The 22,565-nt window shown below is 37.8% G+C and overlaps 1 protein-coding gene across 2 annotated transcripts in view; it reads right to left on the reverse strand.

The window, feature by feature from the left end:
* NELL1 (neural EGFL like 1) overlaps positions 1-22,565 on the reverse strand; it is a 949,455-nt gene that overhangs the window by 35,934 nt on the left and 890,956 nt on the right. Inside the window, exon 16 of one of the 2 annotated variants that reach the window (XM_005578389.4) lies at positions 8,864-9,004. The exons of the other annotated variant lie outside the window; for it this stretch is intronic. Coding sequence (XP_005578446.3) covers positions 8,864-9,004 — 141 coding nt within the window. The remainder of the gene's footprint in view (positions 1-8,863; positions 9,005-22,565) is intronic. 2 annotated transcript variants of the gene reach the window in all.

A 22,565-nucleotide genomic window follows, 5' to 3' on the forward strand; every position in this document is an offset into this window, starting at 1 on the left:
GTCCATACAGTTCCATGGCTAAGTGGCATCTGCCTTAAGCAAGGCTCTTCAATAATAGGGAATTTAGTTCTTTGATAAAACTGTGTGTAAAGCTCTTTGGAAACAACAATTTTGAAGTAATGAGACCACACTATATATTATCAAAGAAAGGTGGCATGCTATTTAACCAAAAAATACCTTATGTGTGGGGTGGGTCTTATTGTTTAGCATAGAGAGAAAATCCATGAGTGTCCTGGGATTAGTGTCTATGCCTTGTCTCTTAAACTTTCTTGGTTTGAAATACCCTGGTCCACTAAGGTGCTTTTCCACCCTGACATGTCTCTTCTCTAGAATAGAAAAAACAGCACAGACTTTACTTCTTGACGATTACGTATGCAACTTCCTTTTAAATTAGAATAATTTATATACTCATGTTTCCTACTTTGCTCTGACTGCCAGGATATTTATGAACATCTTTGATAACTATCATTGGTTAATATATTTTCCTTAGTTTTCAAATATTTGTATTTTAAATAACTCTTGAACATGTGATTCTTGAATATACTATTCTAATTGCTTTTAATTAAAGTGCCTAATAAATAAATAAGTACATTTAAAAAATTGGTTTAAAAATCTGCCTATCATTTTCTCATTCTCTTTATCCCCCACCCTTTCTTTCCTTTTCTTCTCTGGATTACATCACCAGAAATGTAAAGAAGGTAATGACATCAGTGGATATCCCAGCAGTATTATTATCAAGGCTGAGGTGCTTTCAGATTAACTGTCAAAAACATGTCGCTTAGTCATCCTGCCCATGGCTCAGAAGGATGGCCCCAGAACACATCCCTTGAGTCCAGTGAATAAAATAAGTTCCTAGGGCTCATGACACGGAGATAATATTGTAACTGTCCATCTGGGTCTCACCTGTTTTCTCTCATGCTTCGTTTGCCTTGTATTTTCGATCTCCAACTGCTCTGGCTAACATCTCCCTTAGCTACGAGTCCATCACTGGTCTCCTCCCTTCCAGAAAGCAGTACAGTGTGAACATATTAAGAACAGAAGCTTTGGGATCAAACACACCTGGATTATGACTTCTGTGTGCCATTTATCAGCTGTGGAATTTGGGACAAGTTCTCTTTATCCTTGAGCTCACATTTTCTTCACCTTTACAATGGGGACAGTAAGAGGGCTTTCCTCCCATGGTCATTGTGAAATTAAATTAGAAAATACATGAAATTACCTGGTTCTGTGTCTAGCACATCATGTAGTTGTTCAGTTAATGAAAATAACATCTATTGAATGCTTAAAACCTAAGTCCTGAATGCTGCTTTCCCTTGTTAGTTCACTTAATTATCATGATTACTCCACAGCAGCCTATGAGGTTGATGCTTTTGTAAATTGCTGAGAGCAATGTCTGGCACAAAGTAAGCTCTCAATAAACGTTATGTCTTATTAGTATTACTGTTATCATTTTCATGTGACAGGTGAGGGAACTAAGGTGGAGGGATGTCAAGCGTTGACTATTATATAATACTTGTCAGGAAATTTGCATATAAAAACACATATTAGAAAAAGTTCTATTGTAAGTTTTATTTTAATCAATGCACACTAAGAAAACTAAGGCTTTGAAAGGTTAAATATCTTTCCAAATGCTGCTCGGCTAGAAAGAGGCCAATTTGGGACTGAATCCAGGCTTTATGTCCTTAAAACCTGCCTCCCATTACATCACAGTATTGCCTGCTAAGGCTTCATAACTCCCCTCGCCTTCAGTGAGGTTTGTCACTGAGAGCACTTTTATAGATAGAGCACCTCCAGGTTCTATCCCTTTTTATCTCCACTCCTATGGAAAACAGGCACTGAGCAGAAGTAGTCAAAGCAAAATCTTTCTTAGGCCATTTCAATTATTCCTGACACATCCACCAGATAAAATGGAAATTTCTTTCCCAAGGGATTTCGGTAGAATATTTTCTGGTTGTTTCATACTGCTTTGCATGGTGACCATGGTTTCGGCAGTACTCTGAGAAGTAAATCCTCACTGTGCCATTTACAGTGGCCTGAGAGCAGGCTCCAGAGTCTGGGAGACTGTTTCACCCAACTAAGTTTTATAAAGGAGATAATAATGGAATGCCAACAGGTGTTCCATCCCATAAAAATAGCTGTATGTCATCTTTGAGTGTGTCTCTAGCAACAATATGGGCTTTATTGTGAATGAATCATTTTATTTCATAACTAAATAAAAAGCACAACCAATACAATTTAATTCAATGTTAATTGATAGAAATGTATCAAAAAAATCTCAATTGTACTGTAGGTGATAAAGATGTAATTAAGAACATTAATCTGCTAAATTCTATAAAAGAATGGCAAATAAATGGCTATGAAGAAAAATAAGAGGGGAGAAATTTGTATTGTAAATTTGTATTGTTATTACTAGAAGAACTAAATGACAGTAGTTCTCTACATTGGCCAAATAGTCTTTCCAATAATCACTTGTAGTCTTTTTTTAAATGACTTCATGAAATACGCCAGTGACATGGTTTGGATTTGTGTCTCCACCCAAAGCTCATGTCAAATTGCAATCTCCAGTGTTGGAGGAAGGGCCTGATGGGATGTGATTCAATCATGGGAGTGGACATTCCCCTTGCTGTTCTTATGATAGTGAGTGCGTTCTCATGAGATCTGGTTGTTGAAAAGTACACAGCACCTCCCACCTTGATTCTGTTCCTCCAGCTCCAGCCATGTAGGACGAGCCTGATTCCCCTTTACCTTCCAGCATGATTGTAAGTTTCCTGAGGCCTCCTGAGCCATGCTTCCTGTACAGCCTATGGAACTATGAGCCAGTTAAACCTCTTTACTTTATAAATTACCCAGTCTCAGGTAGTTCTTTATAGCAGTATTAGAACAGACTAATACAGCCAGGAACCGAAAGGTAAATATTTCATGTTCTCACTCATGTGTAGGAGCTAAAAAAATTGATCTGATGGAGGTAGGGAGAATGATCAATACGAGAGACTGGGAGGGGTGTGCAGGTTGGGGAATGGGTGTTAAAGAGAGGTTGGTCAATGGGCACAAACATACAGTTAGATTGAAGAATTAAGTTACAATGTTTGATAGCAGAGTAGGGTGACTATAGTTAACAACAACGTACTATATATTTCAAAATAGCTGGAAGAGAGGACTCGCGTTGTTCCCAACACATAGAAATGATAAATACTCAAGGTGATAGGCACCTCAAATGCCCTGACTTGATCATTACACATTCTATGGTTGTGGCAAAATATGACATGTGCCCCATAAATATGCAAAAATATTATGAATTTAAAAAAATAAATTTAAACAAATTTTAGAAAATGATGTCAATCTAGGTCCCACACCAAACCAACTGAATGTGAATCTCCAGGATGTGTGATGCCCCATTACAGGTAGTTTTAAAAAGCTACTGATATGGACAGGAGATGGAAATACTCGGTAGAAAAAGGCAGCTCCCTGGCAAAGGCCCCAACCTCAAATCTGGAAACCCATGGCCCTAAATGGGAACAGGCATTCCTGTTTTCACACCCAAAAGTTGCCTTTTGGCCCACCACACCCTATGGGTATCCTGTACCCGGGATCCTGTACACCGTATGGGGTATCTATGGGTATCCTGTACCCATAGAAACCCCAAAACCAAGGCTCCACAAGCAGATGAACAGATAAACAGCAAGAGCAGCAGGGAATGAGAGAAGAGAAGGAGCATCTGAATGTTGAAATGAGTTTGGCTGGGGACACTCAGAGAGGAGTGTCTGGCTGCTGGACGGTCAAACTCCAGGGGAAGATCGTCTTCCCAGTCCATCCCCTTTCCAGCTCCCCATCCATCCCACTGAAAGTCACCTCTACCACGCAATAAAACCCCACATTCACCATCCTTCAACTCTGTTTGTGATCTGATTTTTCCTGGACACCAGACAAGAGCTTGAGACACAGAAAGCTGTTGCACTGGCCCTCTGTGAAAAGGCAGAGGGTCCACTGAGCCATTTAATACTTAAGCTGCCTAGGGACTGCAAAGCTATCTGAACATACTGTAACACACACCCAGTTGGGCTTCAGGAGTTTCAGGCACCCACCCCTAGATGCCGTTGTGGGGCCAGAGCCCAGAAGTGCTTGCCCCAGCTCCTGCACCTGCCCATCTGTGTACTCCCCCCTCCTGTAAGGGGTTCGGGAGCATATGGCAGGTGATCAGACAAGCCACATTTTTGTCACAAGTCCTGCAAAGGGGGACAGGGAACTCTCCCATTTCACTACTCCAATGAATCTATGACACAGTTTTGAGAATCCCTGCTTTACAGAGTAAGACTTCATCAGGATTTTAACTAATGGAAATGGGCTATGAGGATAGTCAGGCAAAAGCATACAAGCAAAGGAGTAGAGGAAAGAGAATGCAGGATTTGGGAAGAGCAGAATAAGAATTTGAGTAGGCTCGAGTATTTATGCAAAGTATATTAGCGAACAGAGGAAAATAAAGTTTCATTTGTGGGAGCAATATTTTGGAAACTGATTGACATTCTGAGGAGTCTGAATCTTATTTTTAAAATATGCAAAGTACTGCTGTTTATGCATGCCATTGTTAATTATATATTCTTCTCATTTCTAAATGACACAGATAACTATGCCTAGATAAAAGAGCAATTGCTCACAACTTCTATATTAAAACTGAGAATCACTGACTCCTACCAGTACATCAAAGCACAGAGTGCATTGTACCCTACAGTACCAACAAATCACTGTCATCATCTTCTTCCACAAATATTAATTTACAAATTTTTGTGTACTATTTTCTCCTGGCATTATAAAGATACACAAGCTAAAAAGAGACAGACAAAGACAGAGAGAGACAGAAGAAACTAACTCTGACAAGCTCTTCAAGAATAGTGATTCTGTCTACCTCTGCAGTACTAGGACTGGTCATTTCTTCAATCATATGTTACATTTTAAGAGAAAAAGGCATATCTTAAACATTTTTTTCTCATAAAATAAATCTTGCAAGCATGCCGTTCTTTATGATATCAATATTATTCAAGGCTTACAGTAATGGATAAAATCAGTAGTGAAGGTGCTATTATCCTCATCTGACAAAAAGTGACATAGAGTGACATGAGACTATTCTTCTAAAAGCCTCAACTGATACATTTTAGATGATAACATATGCCACTGTCTGAAGAAAAAAACATAGCTGAGTACACGTTGCAAACCACTTTTAAAAAAATTGTAAGAGTTATTTTAGATGCTGATATTTCTTTTAAATGTAAGCATTAGTGGTTGATATTATTTAGGGTTTATTCAGATGTGCTCATTTTCAGTGCCATTAAGCTACGTTATTATGATCCAGAATGTGTCAGGTTATTAATCCCTCAAGAACAGACATCTTAACTTGTTCATAACCATATTCCCAGAAGACCCAAAACAATGCTGGTATGATGGCTTTTCTCAATAAACTTTTTTTTTTTAAATAAAAGACTCATATGGTTTTGTGATATTTAACATCTTATGTCATGCACCACAATCTACACAACACAACTAGTTATATCAAACAAAATAGAAAATAAATCTGACTTGATACAGTTTTGAATGTCCATGCCTTCAATCATTTGACACATGTGCACTGAATGCCTTCTCTTTGACTGTATTATCTTAGGGGCTGCGAGTAGAGTAGTAAAAGGCAAACAAGGTCTCTGCCCTCAAACAACTTGTACACTTGTGGCAAGAGAATATTACACACATGTGCATGTGAATAAAAATGCTAAAAAGATATAAAAGAGAGTATTATAACAAAGTGTAGGGAAGGATTATTTCAGAGAAAAGTCACGGAGGGTCTCCATGAAGAAGTAGCATTTGTCTGAGACCTAAATAACACAGCACATACAACAAGAGAGGTGTTGAGAGCTCCAGACAGAGAGAGCAGTAAAGGCAAAGGCCCTGAAACTGGAATGAGCTTTTTGTCATGTTCAAGGCATGAAAAGATCAAAAAGACTTATATATATACAGCAAATGAGTCCAAGAAGCAGGCAGGAACAATATCGTCTAAAACCATGAAGGTCATATAAAGTTAGAAATTTATTTTACATTCATTGGGAAGGCATTAGAAGGCCATAATAAGAAAGTATCACTATCTGACTTACATTTTTTTTTTTGTCCAAGAAATATTCTGAACCAACAGAGTATTCCCAACTACCGCAGAAATACTAAGTGAGGGTCAGATTTCTGTCCTTATGAAGGATCATTTACAAATATTTTCCCAAAAACGTGGAAATGAAAGAAATTCAGACTATTACTCAAATTAAAAATGCCACTAATCCAAACAACTCCAACTCCAAGGAGTCCAGTTCACTGAGGTTTTCCTTTGCAAAACAGGGATCAGTTTGTAGATGAAGAAAGAGGCTCCTTGAGAGTGCAGGAATTTCACCTCCTCCTTCAGGCAAGCCACGCAGCATGTTTGTTAGAGAGAAATGAGAACCAGGACAAGTGCCAGGGACATTTATGAGGGTGATAGGGCTGTACGGGTAAGATTGAAACAAGAGGCATAAACTGTTCCTAGATTCTCCCTTGACCTAGGTCTGATCCTCAACTTGTAACCAAACCAGTTATGTGGCGGGGAACGAGGTGTCACCCTTCTGAGACTGAGTTTCTTTATTGATCGTATGATATGATTGCATTTTCACATTTATTAAACAAACAACCATCAGCAAAGGGTCTCACTGAAGAAACAGAAGAAAAAAGCCCATTTGCAGCTCATAGTCTAGTTAGAGAGCAAATATATTATATAAGTGAAGCTACTGAAACATTCACTCAGGAAAAAGGTCTAGAATTAGCAGAAGAGAGGAGTGACAAGTCTTTGGAAGGCATCAAAGAATACTTCATGGGGACTTGGTGAAACATGAGTTAAATTTAGGAAAATGAAATTCATATGTGAATCATCATGTTTCATCCCAGCCAGAGGAACAGTGTACATAAAGGCAGAGAAGTGTGCCGTCCCATGGCAGGTCCAAACAGTTATAAAATTGGTTAACTACACTGAATACACATAGACACAAAGATAAGACACCTGAGGACTGCCTAAGGAGGGAAGAAAGGGGAAGGGTATGGTTTGGAAGGCTACCTATTGTGTACTATGCTCACTACCTTGGTGATAGGATTATCTGTACACCAAGCCTCAGCAATGTGTGGTTTACCCATGGAAAAAACCTGCACATGAATCCCTTGAACTTAAAACTAGAATAAATGAATACATAAATAAAATTGTTTTAACTAGCTGGTCTCTAAGGTCCTTTGTGCACTAAAAAAATCTAAGAGTCTCTTCTTTTAATAATGTCAAATATGATCTGTAAAAATAAAAATTTTCTTTTAGTCACCGTGCTTAATGTCATATGTTAATATTCTATCTTCATTCCTCAACAATAGCCATTTGAGCTGTTCCTATTCATATAACATTGATTTACAATGAGCTGCATATGTACAGAAGTACCTGGCAATATGTAAAGGAAAAGAAATATGAACAGAGTATGGGGTAGAATGCTGAATATGCTGTGACATTTAAAATAACAGCTAACATTTCTTGAACATTTAACAGATATTAATTCAATTAATTATTACAACACTCAATAAGATATAAACATTATTTCTATTTTACAGACAAAATAGGTGAAGTAAAGACTAGATAAAAATTTGTCCATGGTAAACAGAAGCAGCAGAGCTGGAATTTGACTGCCAACATCTGGCCCAAAAGTCTATGCTTTTAGTAACTACACTACATGCCTCTCAACACTAATGTCAAGACTTTGGGGAATAATTCATGCCACATGGCCATTGTTCTGTAATTCATCTTTGCTTTACATCAACATCAGTGGAGAAGTTGAAAAAACACTCTCAGCAGCAGCCTTTAGGAAAAAAATACACACACACACACACACACACACACACACACACACACACACACACACACCCTAAGCAGAGAAAACAAATTTTCAAAATCAAATTCCCACTTTCTAATTCAGCAAACTGAACTTTGGAAACCCAAGGTCAGAATGCCTGCCCCCTAGGTTGGTCCAAATCAGCATTAAGAATTCAACAGAGGTGACACAACATGAAAGAATTGGATTGGCTAAGGTTCTCATGGAAACAGTTATGTTTTTGATCAGTTGTTTGGCTTTCATGAAAGTTGTAAGGTCTTGAAGGTGAATAATTCCATCTGCTAATTTCCCGTGATCAGTGTTTAACAGAACCACAAGGAGAGACCCAACCAATAAAGGAGACTTTTCAAGAGATGATGGTGGTGGCAATAACAACAATAATGTTAATGCAACTATATCATATATGTGCACCAATTCAAATCTTGCAGTTTTTAAATAGGGGGTATTCTTGTTTAATCCTAATAATATGTATATTGTTACCCCATTTTTACCATATACACAGATGAAGGATGAGAGACTATAGTGACATTTGCAGTATAAGAGATGAGATTCAAACTAAACTTTCTTATTCTAAATCCAGTATCCAGTGTTATTTAATATTTCCTCATCTCTACAGTTGCCTCTCAAACTGTCAAAAATTTCAGTAAGTCATCACGGTTTTCCTTAGAAATAATTAAGAAGTCTAAGGTTTTCCTTAGAACACAGCCATTACACACAGTCCCAGGCTTTGTTCCTCTGTCACAGTTTCTATATAAAAATTCTAGCACACCACATTGCATGATCCCTGGCCTAATCCCTGAATTGTAGAGGGAGACAACTTGAAAACTGATGCGTTTAACCAATGAATGGTCGTAACACTGGGAGCTGAACAGAGTACCAAAGCAAGCTGCACCTCCTGCAAAGGTCCGAGTGGCTGGAGGGCACGCCTGAAAGCTGCTTACCAATACAGGACTCCCCGGACAGTGAATAGGTCCCATCGTCATGGAAACCGCTTCTGCACTCACAGTGGTACCACCCTGGCAGGTTAACGCAGCGGGAATGGTTGTGGCACTCAATGATTCCCTCTGAACATTCATCAATATCTGCCTCAGAGAAAAACACAAGCCCACCAGGATATTAATTTCTTTTGACACTAACCTTTCAGGAAATGCCTAAAACATGCTCATCATGTCAACATATCAATTAAAACTGTTCAGTCACCTACAACGAAAGTCATCTGGAAGAACCAAATCCTATGTTTTCCAGAATTCAAACGAATTGAAAGCTTCATTCTTGGATGTTTTCTCTTGTACTGAACAATGAATGAGAGCTTATGGTCACAAAAAAATCCTAACTCAAAGGCTGTGTTGTCTCTGAATAAGAACTAAGTTGAGGGTGTTTGGCACAGTTTTGGTATTGGGTATATATGACTTTTTTGGATTAAACATTTCTAAATTGGCAATTCCAGATTTTGTTGTGTGTCCTTTGAAAATGTTTATGAACAAATAAGTTCAGGAAGCTCTGGATTAAATATTATTAAACTGATTTTTTAAATGACAGCCCCAGAGACTTGTCATAATTATATGTCCTGCAAAGCTTTTGGATAATATTGATAATATGCATGGTTTCCCAAATTTATTTAGCTAATAACTACCTTTTCTGGACATATCTTTAATATCTTGCAAAACTAGTGTTGTAGGGAACACAGTTTGGGAACTATTGTTCTATTTCTTTTAAAACTATGGATGGATTATGCTAGTCCATCAGAGATTCTCATTCTTCATTCATTCTTGAGGAAAGGAAGTCTCCTAGGCTTTTTTTTGTTGTTGTTTATTTGTTTGTTTTTCTCTAGGCTCTGGCTTTTTAGAATCACCAAATACCTGGTTCATGTATAGATTTTCTAGCACAAAGCCTTGACTCTGCACTGAAGGAGGTTGACACCATTGCGGAAAAGAGAATTGTCAATTGTTCAACCAGATTCAGTTCATTCTTACAGAATTTCTCCAAATAGTTATTTCTTAGAATGTAGCTACTGCTGCCTGGGAATCTTCTTTGACTTCTCTTGGAAATATCTGAAATATGGGACTCATATGAACATAAATTTAATTATTAAACCATTGGAATCTAACCTATAATGAATACAATGTACTTTGCAATTTCTTTTAACAGGACCCTGTTAGAGGCATCAGTTCAGGGGCATTCAGCTTCCACTGGTTCTATTATCTTGACAAGTCCTGTGTTGTGCACCAGGCTGTTAATTTAGTTTGAAACTGGATACTCTGATCTCAAGGCATTCTGGCCAAGTAAAGAGAGAAAAGGTGTAGTTTCTCATACTGTGCGACGCCAACTCAAATACCACCTTCTTCCTCTGTAGCACATATTGTTCAGCCCATAAAATCTTTTCACATACATCATCCCTTAGACTTCTAAATGCCCTCAGTCCCCAGGGCCTAATATTTGTATAGGATCTTCAGATATTGCAGTCAGACTGTGTGTGTGTTTATTATAAATTCCCAGAAAATAAATTTCCAGTCACCATGTAGATTGCCATACCTCAATCTAAAGTTTTAAATGAGAAAAGTAGTGGAGAAGCTCATTTTGCCTGAGAACTGTACTTTTCACAGACGATTCCAGAAACTCGCTGGAAATAACCAGGTCATATCACATGTTGGTACCTAGGTTGCAAATTTCTGTTCTCTGTGCAAGGTCTATAGTTAAAGCCAGAAAATTCATTTTTTTATGCAACCATATTGTGCTTGAGAGGGGCTCACATTTTCACTGTGTTCCTAAAACTGGCTTTCTTCTGTGTCGGTAGTCACAGTAGTATATAAAGCAACCATCACAGACCCAAATACAGAAAACACTTGGAGGCTTTTCAGCAACACTTTGGGGAGTTTACAAATTATAAATGATAGTTTCTTCCCCAGCTAGGTTGTGGCTGCCTTTGTCCTAAGAGACAAAGATTTGTTTCTCCCAGTCAGCACTCCCTACAGGCAAACAAACAAGACAGAAGCTCTGGGAATGGGGTCTCTCTGAGTTCACTGTGGAATCAACTCTCATCCAAGGAATTCTGATAAATTACAGCGAGCCTGGCTGCACTCACAATGTGTCAACCATCCCAAAGGAAACCAACAAACAAAAAGTCACCTTTCCTCCTACAGAAAGTCCTAAAATCTTATTTAAATCTCAGTTTAATCCAGCACAGAGCTGAAAATGTGAACAAGGAAACAAGAGAAGCTGGGGGATTGTTGAGTGAGACCCATAGTATTCATTTCCGTATCCTCAGAGCCAAATGTTGGCAACACAATAACTCACATATTTATTGCTTGGGTCACACCACTTACAAATGGTGAAATGTAGTTCAGAGCTAGCTAGAACCAATATTTGTCACAACTATCACATCTTGTTGACAAATCAAGAAAGGATTATTTACACAAAGATAATACATTTATTTAATTCTGTAAATATCTGTTGAGTTAAAAATATGTGCAAGGATGATTTTTGTGTTGTGTTCAATGCAAAAATGGATGAAACATGACTCAGAAAATCCAGGAGCTCAGAATCAAAGGGAAGAACTATATACATATATGTGTGCGGTGTGTTTGTGTTTCGTCTTTCATACTAATAGTTGAAGCTTCAAACAACCACCAATATCACCAGCTCCCTCCCCTAGTGACTCGGTATCTGTACACACATCTATTTTAGTACTTATCTTGCCCTATCACAATTCTTTCCTTTTTGTGTCTATCACTGAAATGCAAATTTTCCAAGAAAATGGACAACATTTTATGTAGGTTTACCTTGCTAGTGATACCTATAAGTGGGAGTAACAAGCAATTTGAAAATACCCAATACAAGTCTGTGGGAATGAATGTATGAAAAAATAAATGACTGGTAGGTTGAATGAAAGGAAAAATTAATGCAGGCTATAATGGAGATTCGAAATACCCCAAGATTTCTTGGCTTTTGCAAATCACAAAACTACAATGTCAATTCATAAAACTAAACAAAAAATAAATTTTATATTTATATGTTGTTTTCCTCTAAAAGACATCATGTAGTTTCTATTTAATACTTTGCTTCTACCTCTAATCTTTAGATATTTTAAGTGGGCAAAAGAGGTAACAAAAAAGTTATAATTGCAATGGTGTGATAAGGAGAAATTTTAATCATGATTATAATAATTATAACAATTGTTATAATTGTTGCAATGAAAAGCTCTACCTGTACCATGAATTTTCCATTTACAATAAGAAACAGATGAATACCCAAGGTTTGTTTTCATAAAATGTATCATAAGCAATACATTTAATCCTATTTGGGGCATATGGTAAACTTTCTATAGAAAGCAATTTGCAAACAAATCCTGGAATTCCTGTAAAATCCATCTCTTGAGCTGGATGGATCTCTTCCTCCATCTAATCGCTTTCCTATTAGATTTGCAATTTCAAAATTTATAAAACCAATAAAGGTTTTCTCAAAGCTTATTTTCAAAGAGGTACTTTCGTATTTCATACTAACAGTTAAAGCTTGCAGTGAAGTAGTGGCTCAGGTTGTGGATGGATTACATCTTTTCTAAGAGTTTTTAGGGTGATATTGAGTCATGAGAAAAACTTCTGATATTTTCACTCATTCAACAAAAGTTTATTGAGCACCCCCCATGTGCTAATACATTTGCCCCATGTACTAAGCACTGTATCATATCCTCTGATACAGAGACAGACGTAAGGTCTCTGCCCTCCAGATACATAGAGTCTAAGGGGCAAATAGAATATAAAAGAAAAATGAACTGTTGTTATAAATATAGACTTTAGAGACAAACATGACTTCAAATTCCTGCTCAGTAATGCACTACTAATTATTTAGATCTCGCAAGTCTTTGTTTTCTCATCTGTAGGTTGAGAATTATAAAATCAAACATCATGTGACTGTGAAAAAAAGACTCTTAAGCACAGTCTGGATATTATCTTTGGACTAAATATTACTGCTATAAAACAGAAGACAGAATAAGTGGATTCTGAAAATAAAAAATATATATATAATAATGTAAACTTGCAATCAGGAAACTGGCTCAGACTAAGAGATTTTTTTCTGGATCTCTAAAAATATTCATTTGGATTTTGAGACAAGTGTAACCTTGTTAAGCATTCAGGAATAGAATCTTTAAACCTATAATACCTGCCTCATAAAGACTTGGATTCCCTTGGTCACCAGAAAACTTCACATAAGTTTAAAGAAGAAGAATCAGTAACATAAATTGTCACAAGTACAGCAAACACAAATCTCCTTATTTTCTACTATTTGCTGAATGCCAGTATTGTACTGAACATAACATGCAAAGACCCTGTGGTAGAAACAGGCTAGTTCTTCTATCTCTTGTTTTTTTTTTGGGTTCTTAGGGATGTGCCTGGAGCATGCGTCCTTTGGAGATATGTAAGGCCATGTGACTGAACTCTAGTTACAGAGTTAGAAGTGGCATAATTTCAAGATGGTTCATAAAAATGCCTAATACGATCCTCCAGAATATGTTTACCTGCTCACTACAGGACAATTTCCAGGAAAACCTTGGAAATCACGTATTGAAAATAGTAGAACATTTTTCTGCCTGGCTTCCTGCAAGGCTATGTAGACCAGGGCCCTTCCACAGACCTGAAACTGTCATGGGCTATTTAGATGAGTAAGAAATATATTTCTTTTTTTTTTTTATTATACTTTAAGTTCTAGGGTACATGTGCATAACGTGCAGGTTTGTTACATATGTATACTTGTGCCATGTTGTTGTGCTGCACCCATCAACTCGTCAGCACCCAACAACTCATCAATAAAATACTGGCAAACCGGATTCAGCAGCACATCAAAAAGCTTATCCACCATGATCAAGTGGGCTTCATCCCTGGGATGCAAGGCTGGTTCAACATTCGCAAATCAATAAACATAATCCAGCATATAAACAGAACCAAAGACAAGAACCACATGATTATCTCAATAGATGCAGAAAAGGCCTGTGACAAAATTCAACAGCCCTTCATGCTAAAAACACTCAATAAATTTGGTATTGATGGAACGTACCTCAAAATCATAAGAGCTATTTATGACAAACCCACAGCCAATATCATACCGAATGGGCAAAAACTGGAAAAATTCCCTTTGAAAACTGGCACTAGACAGGGATGCCCTCTCTCACCACTCCTATTCAACATAGTGTTGGAAGTTCTGGCTAGGGCAATCAGGCAAGAGAAAGAAATCAAGGGTATTCAGTTAGGAAAAGAAGAAGTCAAATTGTCCCTCTTTGCAGATGACATGATTGTATATTTAGAAAATCCCATTGTCGCAGCCCAAAATCTCCTTAAGCTGATAAGCAACTTCAGCAAAGTCTCAGGATACAAAATTAATGTGCAAAAATCACAAGCATTCTTATACACCAGTAACAGACAAACAGAGAGCCAAATCATGAATGAACTTCCATTCACAATTGCTTCAAAGAGAATAAAATACCTAGGAATCCAACTTACAAGGGATGTAAAGGACCTCTTCAAGGAGAAGAAATATATTTCTATTTTATTGAGCCATTACTGTTTGGAGTTGCTTTTTATTGCTAGCCAGCATTTTCTAATTATTATGAGAGACCCTTTTCCATATTCAGAGAAAAGACTGTGCTCAGGTTAGAACTCATACTGATGCAATATCTAAAAGTAAAAACAGAAACAAGCAAACAAGGGGAAAAAAAAACCCAGCACTAATCAGATTATGTAGGCAGCTAAAAGAGTGGAAGAAGATTTTTGCTGAAAGTCAAGAGTCAAGATAACACATAAAACAAGACAAAGCTTTGTAGTTAGATATATTTGAGTTTGAATTTTGGTTCTGTTACTTCTCAGCTATCTGACTTTGACTTTGAGCAAGTTATTTATCTTTTTTGAGCTTCACTTTCTTTGGCTTTTAAATGATAACATCACTATCTTAGTCCATTTTGTGTTGTTAGAATACCTGAGATTGAGTAATTTATAAAGAAAAAAAGGTTTATTTTGCTCTTGATTCTAGTGACTGAAAAGTTCAAGATTATGTAGCTGCATTTGGTGGGGGTCTCAGGCTGCTTCAAGTCATGGTAGGAAAAAAAAGGGGGAAGCGGTGGGTATGGGCAAAGACATCACATGGCAAGAGAGGAAACGAGAGAGAAACTGATAAACCAGACTCCATGGGAGCTAATCGATTCCTGCGAGAGAGAACTCATTCACCCTCATTTGAGGACATTACTCTGCACATGAGGGCTATGCCTCCATGACCCAAACACCTCCTACTCGGCCCCACCTCCTAACACTCCATACTGGACATCAAAATCAACATGAATTTTGGTGGGAACAAACCACATCTAAACCACAGCAATTACTTATCTTATAATGCTGTTGTTTCAAAGATTGAATGAGATCAATCTAAAAACTACAAATCCAGGCAGACATTCATTAGGCAAGTGATACTTATTGTTCTGTAACTTAAAATCCCCACATTCCAAGAGAGTCCAAGTCTCCAGGCTTCAATTCCTTACATGTAAAATGAAAGGATTGTGCATTTATGGCCTCTATTAGTGTGACGGTTAATATTAAGTGTCAATTTGATTGGATTGAAGGAAGCAAAGTATTGTTCCTGGGTGTGTCTGTGAGGGTGTTGCCAAAGATTAACATTTGAGTCAATAGACTGGGAGAGGCAGACCCAACCTCAATCTGGGTGGGCACCATATCAGCTGCCAGAGTAGCTAGGATAAAAGCAAGCAGAGGAATCTAGAAGGACTGGCCTGAGTTTTCTGGCCTCCATCTTTCTCCTGTGCTGGATGCTTCCTGCCCTCAAATATCAGACTCCAAGTTCTTCAGCTTTTGGACTCTTGGACTTACACCAGCGATTTGCCAGGGACTCTCAGGGTTTTAGCCACAGACTGAAGGCTGCACTGTCAACTTCCCTACTTTTGAGGTTTTGGGACTTGGACTGACTTCCTGGCTCCTCAGCTTGCAGATGGCCTATTGTGGGACTTTAGCTTGTGATTATGTGAGTCAATTCTCCGAATAAACTCCCATTCATATATTCATCTATTCTATTAGTTCTGTCCCTTTAGAGAACCCTGACTAATACAGATTTTGGTACTGAGAGTGGGGTGCTACTGTAAAGATGCCCAGAAATGTGGAAATGATTTTGGAACTGGGTAACAGGCAGATGTTGCAACAGTTTGGAGGGCTCAAAAGAAGATAGGAAAATGTGGGAAAGTTTGGAACTTTCTAGAGAGTTGGAGTGCTCAGAAGACAGGAAGATATAGGAAAGTTTGAAACTTCCTAGAGACTGATTAAAGGGCTTTGGCCAAAATGCTGATAGTGATATGGACAATAAAGTCCAGGCTGAGGTGGTCTCAGATGCAGATTAGGAACTTTTGGGAACTGGATTAAAGGTCACTCTTGCTATACAAAGAGACTGGCAGCATTTTTGCCCCTCCCCTAGAGATCTGTGGAACTTTGAACTTGAGAGAGATGATTTAGGGTATCTGGTGGAAGAAGTTTCTAAGCAGCAAAGTGTTCAAGAGGAAGCAGAGCATAAAAGTTTGAAAAATTTGCAGGCTGATGGTGCAGTAGAAAAGAAGACCCGATTTTCTGGGGAGAAATTCAAGCAGGCAGAAGAAATTTGCATAAGTAATGAGGAGTCAAACGCCAATCACCAAGAGAATGAGGAAAATGTTTCTGGGGCATGTCAGAGAACTTCCCAGCAGCTCCTCTCATCACAGGTCTGGAGGCCTAGGAGGGAAAAGTGGATTTTTGGGGTGAGTCCAGGGCCTCTCTGCTGTGCGCAGCTTTGGCACTTGGTGCCCTGCATCCCAGCTGCTCTATCCCAGGCTAAAAGGGGCCAAGGTTATTTTGGGCCATGGTTTCAGAGGGCGCAAGCTGTAAGCCTCAACAGCTTCAACTTGGTGATGAGCCTGTGGGTGCCCAGAAGTCAAGAATTTAGGTTTGGGAACCACCGCCTAGATTGCACAGGATGTATGGAAATGCCTGGATGTCCAAGCAGAAATTTGCTACAGGGGCAGAGCCTTCATGGAGAACCTCTGCTAGGGCAGTATAGAAGGGAAATGTGGGATTGGAGCCCCTACACAGAGTCCCCACTAAGGCACTGCCTAGTAGCGCTAGCTGTGAGAAGAGGGCCACCATCCTCCAGACCCCAGAATGGTAGATCCACTGACAGCTTGCACCGCACACCTGCAAAAGTTGCAGACACTCAATGCCAGCCCTTGAAAGCAGCCAGTGGAGACGGGTATACCCTGCAAAGCCACAGTGGCGGTGTTGTCCAAGGCTGTGGGAACCCACTTCTTCCATCAGTGTGACCTGGATGTGAGACACGGAGTTAAAGGAGATTATTTTGGACCTTTAAGATTTAATTACTGCCTCATTGGATTTTGGACTTGCGTGAGGCCTGTAGTCTCTTTGTTTTGGCCATTTCTCCCATATTAGTGTATTTACTTACTACCTGTACCCCCACTGAATCTAGGAAGTAAATAACTTGCTTTGGATTTTACAGACTCATAAGGTGGAAGAGACTTGCCTTGTCTCAGATGAGACTGGACTTTGGACTTCTGAGTTAATGCTGAAATGAGTTAAGACTTTGGGGGACTGTTGGAAAGGCATGATTGGTTTTGAAATGTGAGAACATGAGATTTGCGAGGGGTCAGGGCAGAATGAGGGGCAGAAATCTCACCTTGCAGTGTAATAATCCCCATGTATCAAGGGCAGGGCCAGGTAGAGATAATAGAATCATGGGATCAGTTTTCCCGTATTGTTATTGTGGTAGTGAATAAGTCCCATGAGATCTGATGGTTTTATAAATGGGAGTTTCCCTGCACAAGCTCTCTTGTCTTCACCATGTGAGACTTGACTTTGCTTCTCATTCACCTTCTGCCATGATTGTGAGGCCTCCCCAGCTATATAAAACTGTGAGTCAATTAAACCTCTTTCCTTTCTAAATTACCCTGTCTCAGGTATGTCTTTATTAGCAGCACGAGAAAAAACTAAAACGGCTACTTTTAATATTCCAGAATACGGGAGATCTTAGCTTTGGGCTCATAGCTTCTTCTGCTGCTAACCAGCTGAATGACTGCTAGAAGGTTTAAGTAACCTCTTTGTACCTCGGGTTCTTCATTAGGCAAATGGCAATTTTAAAAATACAAATTTTGTCTGCCTTACAAACAAGCTCCAATAAGGTATGAACAAGCTCTGCAAAGTCAAGTGATTGTCTCACAAAATATCTGGTGATGTCATGATTGCTGTTTCTTCTTTGTAAGTCCTTATTAGTAACTAGTTTTTGTGTATTAATCTGAAACGTACCTGCTATTAACAGTGATGTGAATAGTAATGGCAATAGAGCTCTCTTTCTTTAGTGACTTTGCACAAAATAACCCATTTCTTCCTGGTTATGGCCATCTAATTTTATCTCTGAAGCCTTTCTGTCTTTTCTCTAACAAACTGCTCAAAATCTTCCTAAAAGAACCCATCTGTTAACATTTCAACTCTCACCTTTATTCTGGAAACTCTGATCTATATCTCTAAGTTAACCTCTAACACAAATTCAGAAATGTATTTACTATTGAATATGGATTTGCAAATCTCAGAGGTCTCATTTCAAACTTATCCTGCCCAAAGCTTTACATGACATACGTGTTTCTATCTACCAAATTTATCTTCCTCCCCAGCACTCCTTCCTTACTGTCATCCCTCATAACCAACGAACAAAACTATTGAAGTTTGACTGCTATGAACCTTGAAGATTTTAAAAACATGGAACTAAATCTTATTTACTCCAAGCCTGGAAATCCTGTGATTCTATGATTTTTAAAAATATCCTGCTCCTCTAGTAATTACAAATGATTCTTACTATAAAAATCTCCTATCGGGCATTCAAAGCATAAATAATTGACCTCACTTTGACTGTCAATTTGCCTTTATTTCTCAAAATTCTTCATCATAAAACATTTGCACTCCCTGGGGTGGTTGCTTTACATACCCACTTATTCCATACTCCATTGAATTTGAGGCTTCCCGCCCTGCAAGTGATTGTTTTACAATTAAAATCCAAGCACAAATCTTAATTCAACCAAGAAGTCCTCTTTCTTCTCTCTGAATTCCTATAGTGTTTAACAGTTCTACCACCCCATTTAATTCTGACATACATTCTATTTTAGAATATTCTATGATTCTTACTACAGTTTCTCTATCAAATAGGAAGAATTTTTGAACTTCCATCTATTAATAATTTACTATGTGTCAGGTTCTCTGACAAGTGCTTTATATTCACAACTCCATTTGATCTTCAGAATGCCTCTGAGATCATTTGAATTGCTCTAATTTTACTGAAAATGGAGGCATACATGTTTAAATAATATACCCATGGTAAAACATCTGGAAAGTGACAGAGTGGGGATTTAAACCAAGGTCTACTTGACTCCCGAATACACACATTTAATCATTATACTATACAGCCTCTTGTACACTTGGGGGAATACATAGGACTTTGAAGAAACTATTAAAAATATGTTCAAAATGTAAAGAAAAACATACTGAGTTGAATAGTGAACAGATTTCTGCTACCAAGGTAAAGTAGCAGGGACTGAATTTGTTGTCTTATCTGAAACAAATAGGAACAAATGCATACATATACATACATGTTTTCATATATATATACACACACATACACACACACGAAAAAAGAGTTTTGAAGATACTGGAAATTAAGTAACTAAGAAAATGATCCCTAAGAGATATAAAACAAATGAGAAGAGTGCTACAAATATCCCAGTTTACTACCTTAAGAGAGGTGCAGGCCATGGTAGAAGGAAGAAAACCCATGAGGAGCCTATTGAACTACCTGGTTTGAGGATACAACGATGGGAATATAGGAAGACCAAGACAAGCAGAGGTTATAAAGCAGAGTATTGGAGAGGAGATAGCTGAACAGAGAGGTAATTTTGATGTTCTGCAGAGAATACCAGTCAGGTAATCAGCAAAGTGCTAATCAGAAAATAAATATGATTAAATTATCCAAAGCTGGAGAAAGATCACCAAAATATATTAGAAGTAGTAGAGCCTGGTGCTTACACAGGAAGAGGAACAGTGCATGATTCCACAAGCCAGACTGCAGAATCTCATAAGGCATTGGATAATACTGGATCTACAGTATAAAAAGACAAGTAAAACAAAAAACCTGCAAAATAGTAGACCCAAACCCAACCATATCAATATTTATAATAAATGTATATTTATTAAACACTTAAAGGCAAAGATTATCAGACTAGAAAAAAGCAATACCCAATTTTTGCTGTATACAAATGATGTATTTTAGATACAAAAGCACAAACAGGTTAAAATAGAAGTATGGGGAAAGATATTCCATGTAGACATGAATGACAAGAAAACTAGAATAGCTATATGGGTTTCAGAAAAAAAATAGGCTTCAAGATAAAGAAAATGTGCAAAGATAAAAATGTCATTTCATAAAAAGAATCAATTGGCCAAGAAGATGTAACACTCTTAAATATATAGGTTTGAAATTTTTCTTTGTATAAATTTATAGGGTACAAGTATAACTTTGTTAACTGGCTATATTGCATAGTGGAGAAGTCAGGGCTTCTAGTGTGTCCATCACGGGACTTACATGTACTCATTAAGTAATTTCTCATCATCTACCTCCCCTCCCACCCCCACACCTTCAGAGTCTCCATTTTCTATCATTTCACATTGTATATTCATGTGTATACATTATTTAGCTCCCACTTATAAATGAGAACATGTGGTATTTGTCTTTCTGTGTCTGACTTGTTTAACTTAGGACAATGGCCTCCAGTTTTATCTATGTTCCTGCAAAAGACATGACTTCATTTTTTATGGCTGAATAGTATTCCATTGTGTATATCTAACACATTTTCTTTATCTAATCACCTGTTGATGAAGAGTTAGTTTGATTCCCTATTATCACTATTGCGAACCGTACTTAAATTAAAAGACGATTGCAGGTAGGTTTTTGATATAATGACTTTTTTCCTTTGGGCACAACAGAGTGAAGAGACAGTCTGCATAACGGAAGAAAACATATGCCAGCCATGGATCTGACAGGAAACTAATATCCAGAATTTACCAGGAACACAAATATAAAATTTACCCAACAACAAATCAAATAATCTCATTAATAAGTAGGCAAAAGATATGAATAAACATTTTTCAAAAGTAGACATACAAATGACCAAAATTATATGAAAAAATGTTCAAGATTATTAATCAGAGAAATTCAAATTAAACCACAAGATATCATTTGACAACAATCAGAATGGCTATTATTAAAAAGACAAAAATTAACAAATGTTGGCAAGGATTCAGAGAAAAGGAACACTTATACACTGTTGATGGGAATGTAAATTAGAGCAACCTCTATGAAAAACACTGGAACTAAAAATAAAACTACAATTTGATCCAGCAATTGATATATAATTTTTAATGGCAAAACTTCAAGACACATGAAACAATAATAAAATAACCAAAAGGAAAAAACACAAATCTAGAGATTTTAACCTCTATTTCAGTAACTGATACACCAAAAAGTCACCAATATAGAAGATATGAACAATACTAATTGGCATTTCTTGGACATTATACCAAATCACTGTAGTATAAACATTTTTTACAAGTGTGCATGGAATGTTGACCAAGATAGAACAAATCCTCATTCATAAAACAATCCCCCCAAAATTCAAAAGCTTGAAATCTTACAGAGTATGTTTTCTGGTCCCAACAGAATTAAATAGATATCAAATCAAAATAAGATACTTAGAAAAGGTACAAATATTTGGAAATTACACAAATTCCAAAAGTCAATGAATTAAACTATAAGGAAAATGTAAAATATTTTGGACTGAATGATATTATTAAACAACAGGTTACAATCTGTGGGAACCAGTTAAGGTAGTGCCTAGAAACAAATGTGTAGCTGTAATACTTATATTCAAAAGAGAGAAAAATATAAAGCCAACATTCTAATTTTAAATCTGTAAGAAACCAGTAAAAGACCGGCACATAGATTTTTACCCTACATCTGGTCCTACCCACAGAGTACGGTATGTGAGATAAGATTAGTGCCAATAAAAGGGTAACCATAGGACTCTATTGAACTGAAAGAAATATTTCTAAATTTGCCCTGAGGCAGGATAGCCAGATGCATTTATTTTTAAATTAGAACCAAATCAGAGACCAAAAAATGTTTCTGCACATCAAAACCAAAGGAAGGAGTCAAGGACAAAGGTTGGAGGAGTGGTCAGGGAATACAGATCTGGGAGAATGGAAAGAAGGTCGGCATAGGGTAAGGAGCAGGTGCATGAGGAAGGGCCGGGGCTGAGTACTTGAATAGTAAGCAGGTGCTGATGCACCTTTTGACACTGGGCCCTCTGTTGTAAGTGACACCGTAACCCTGCTTACCTCTCCTCTCCCAAAAGAAACATATTGACTCACAAAATGTACAAGTCCAGGGGCTCTAGACTCTATGGGATCCATGCAACGAAGCAATATTATCAGGATTTAGGCTCCCTCTGTATCTCCACTCTGCTCGTCATCATATTACCACTCCTATAAGCCAGAACCTCTTCATGTAATGGCCTCC

The sequence above is a fragment of the Macaca fascicularis genome, chromosome 14 (assembly GCF_037993035.2).
Source record: "Macaca fascicularis isolate 582-1 chromosome 14, T2T-MFA8v1.1".
In the NCBI taxonomy this organism is placed as follows: domain Eukaryota; kingdom Metazoa; phylum Chordata; class Mammalia; order Primates; family Cercopithecidae; genus Macaca; species Macaca fascicularis.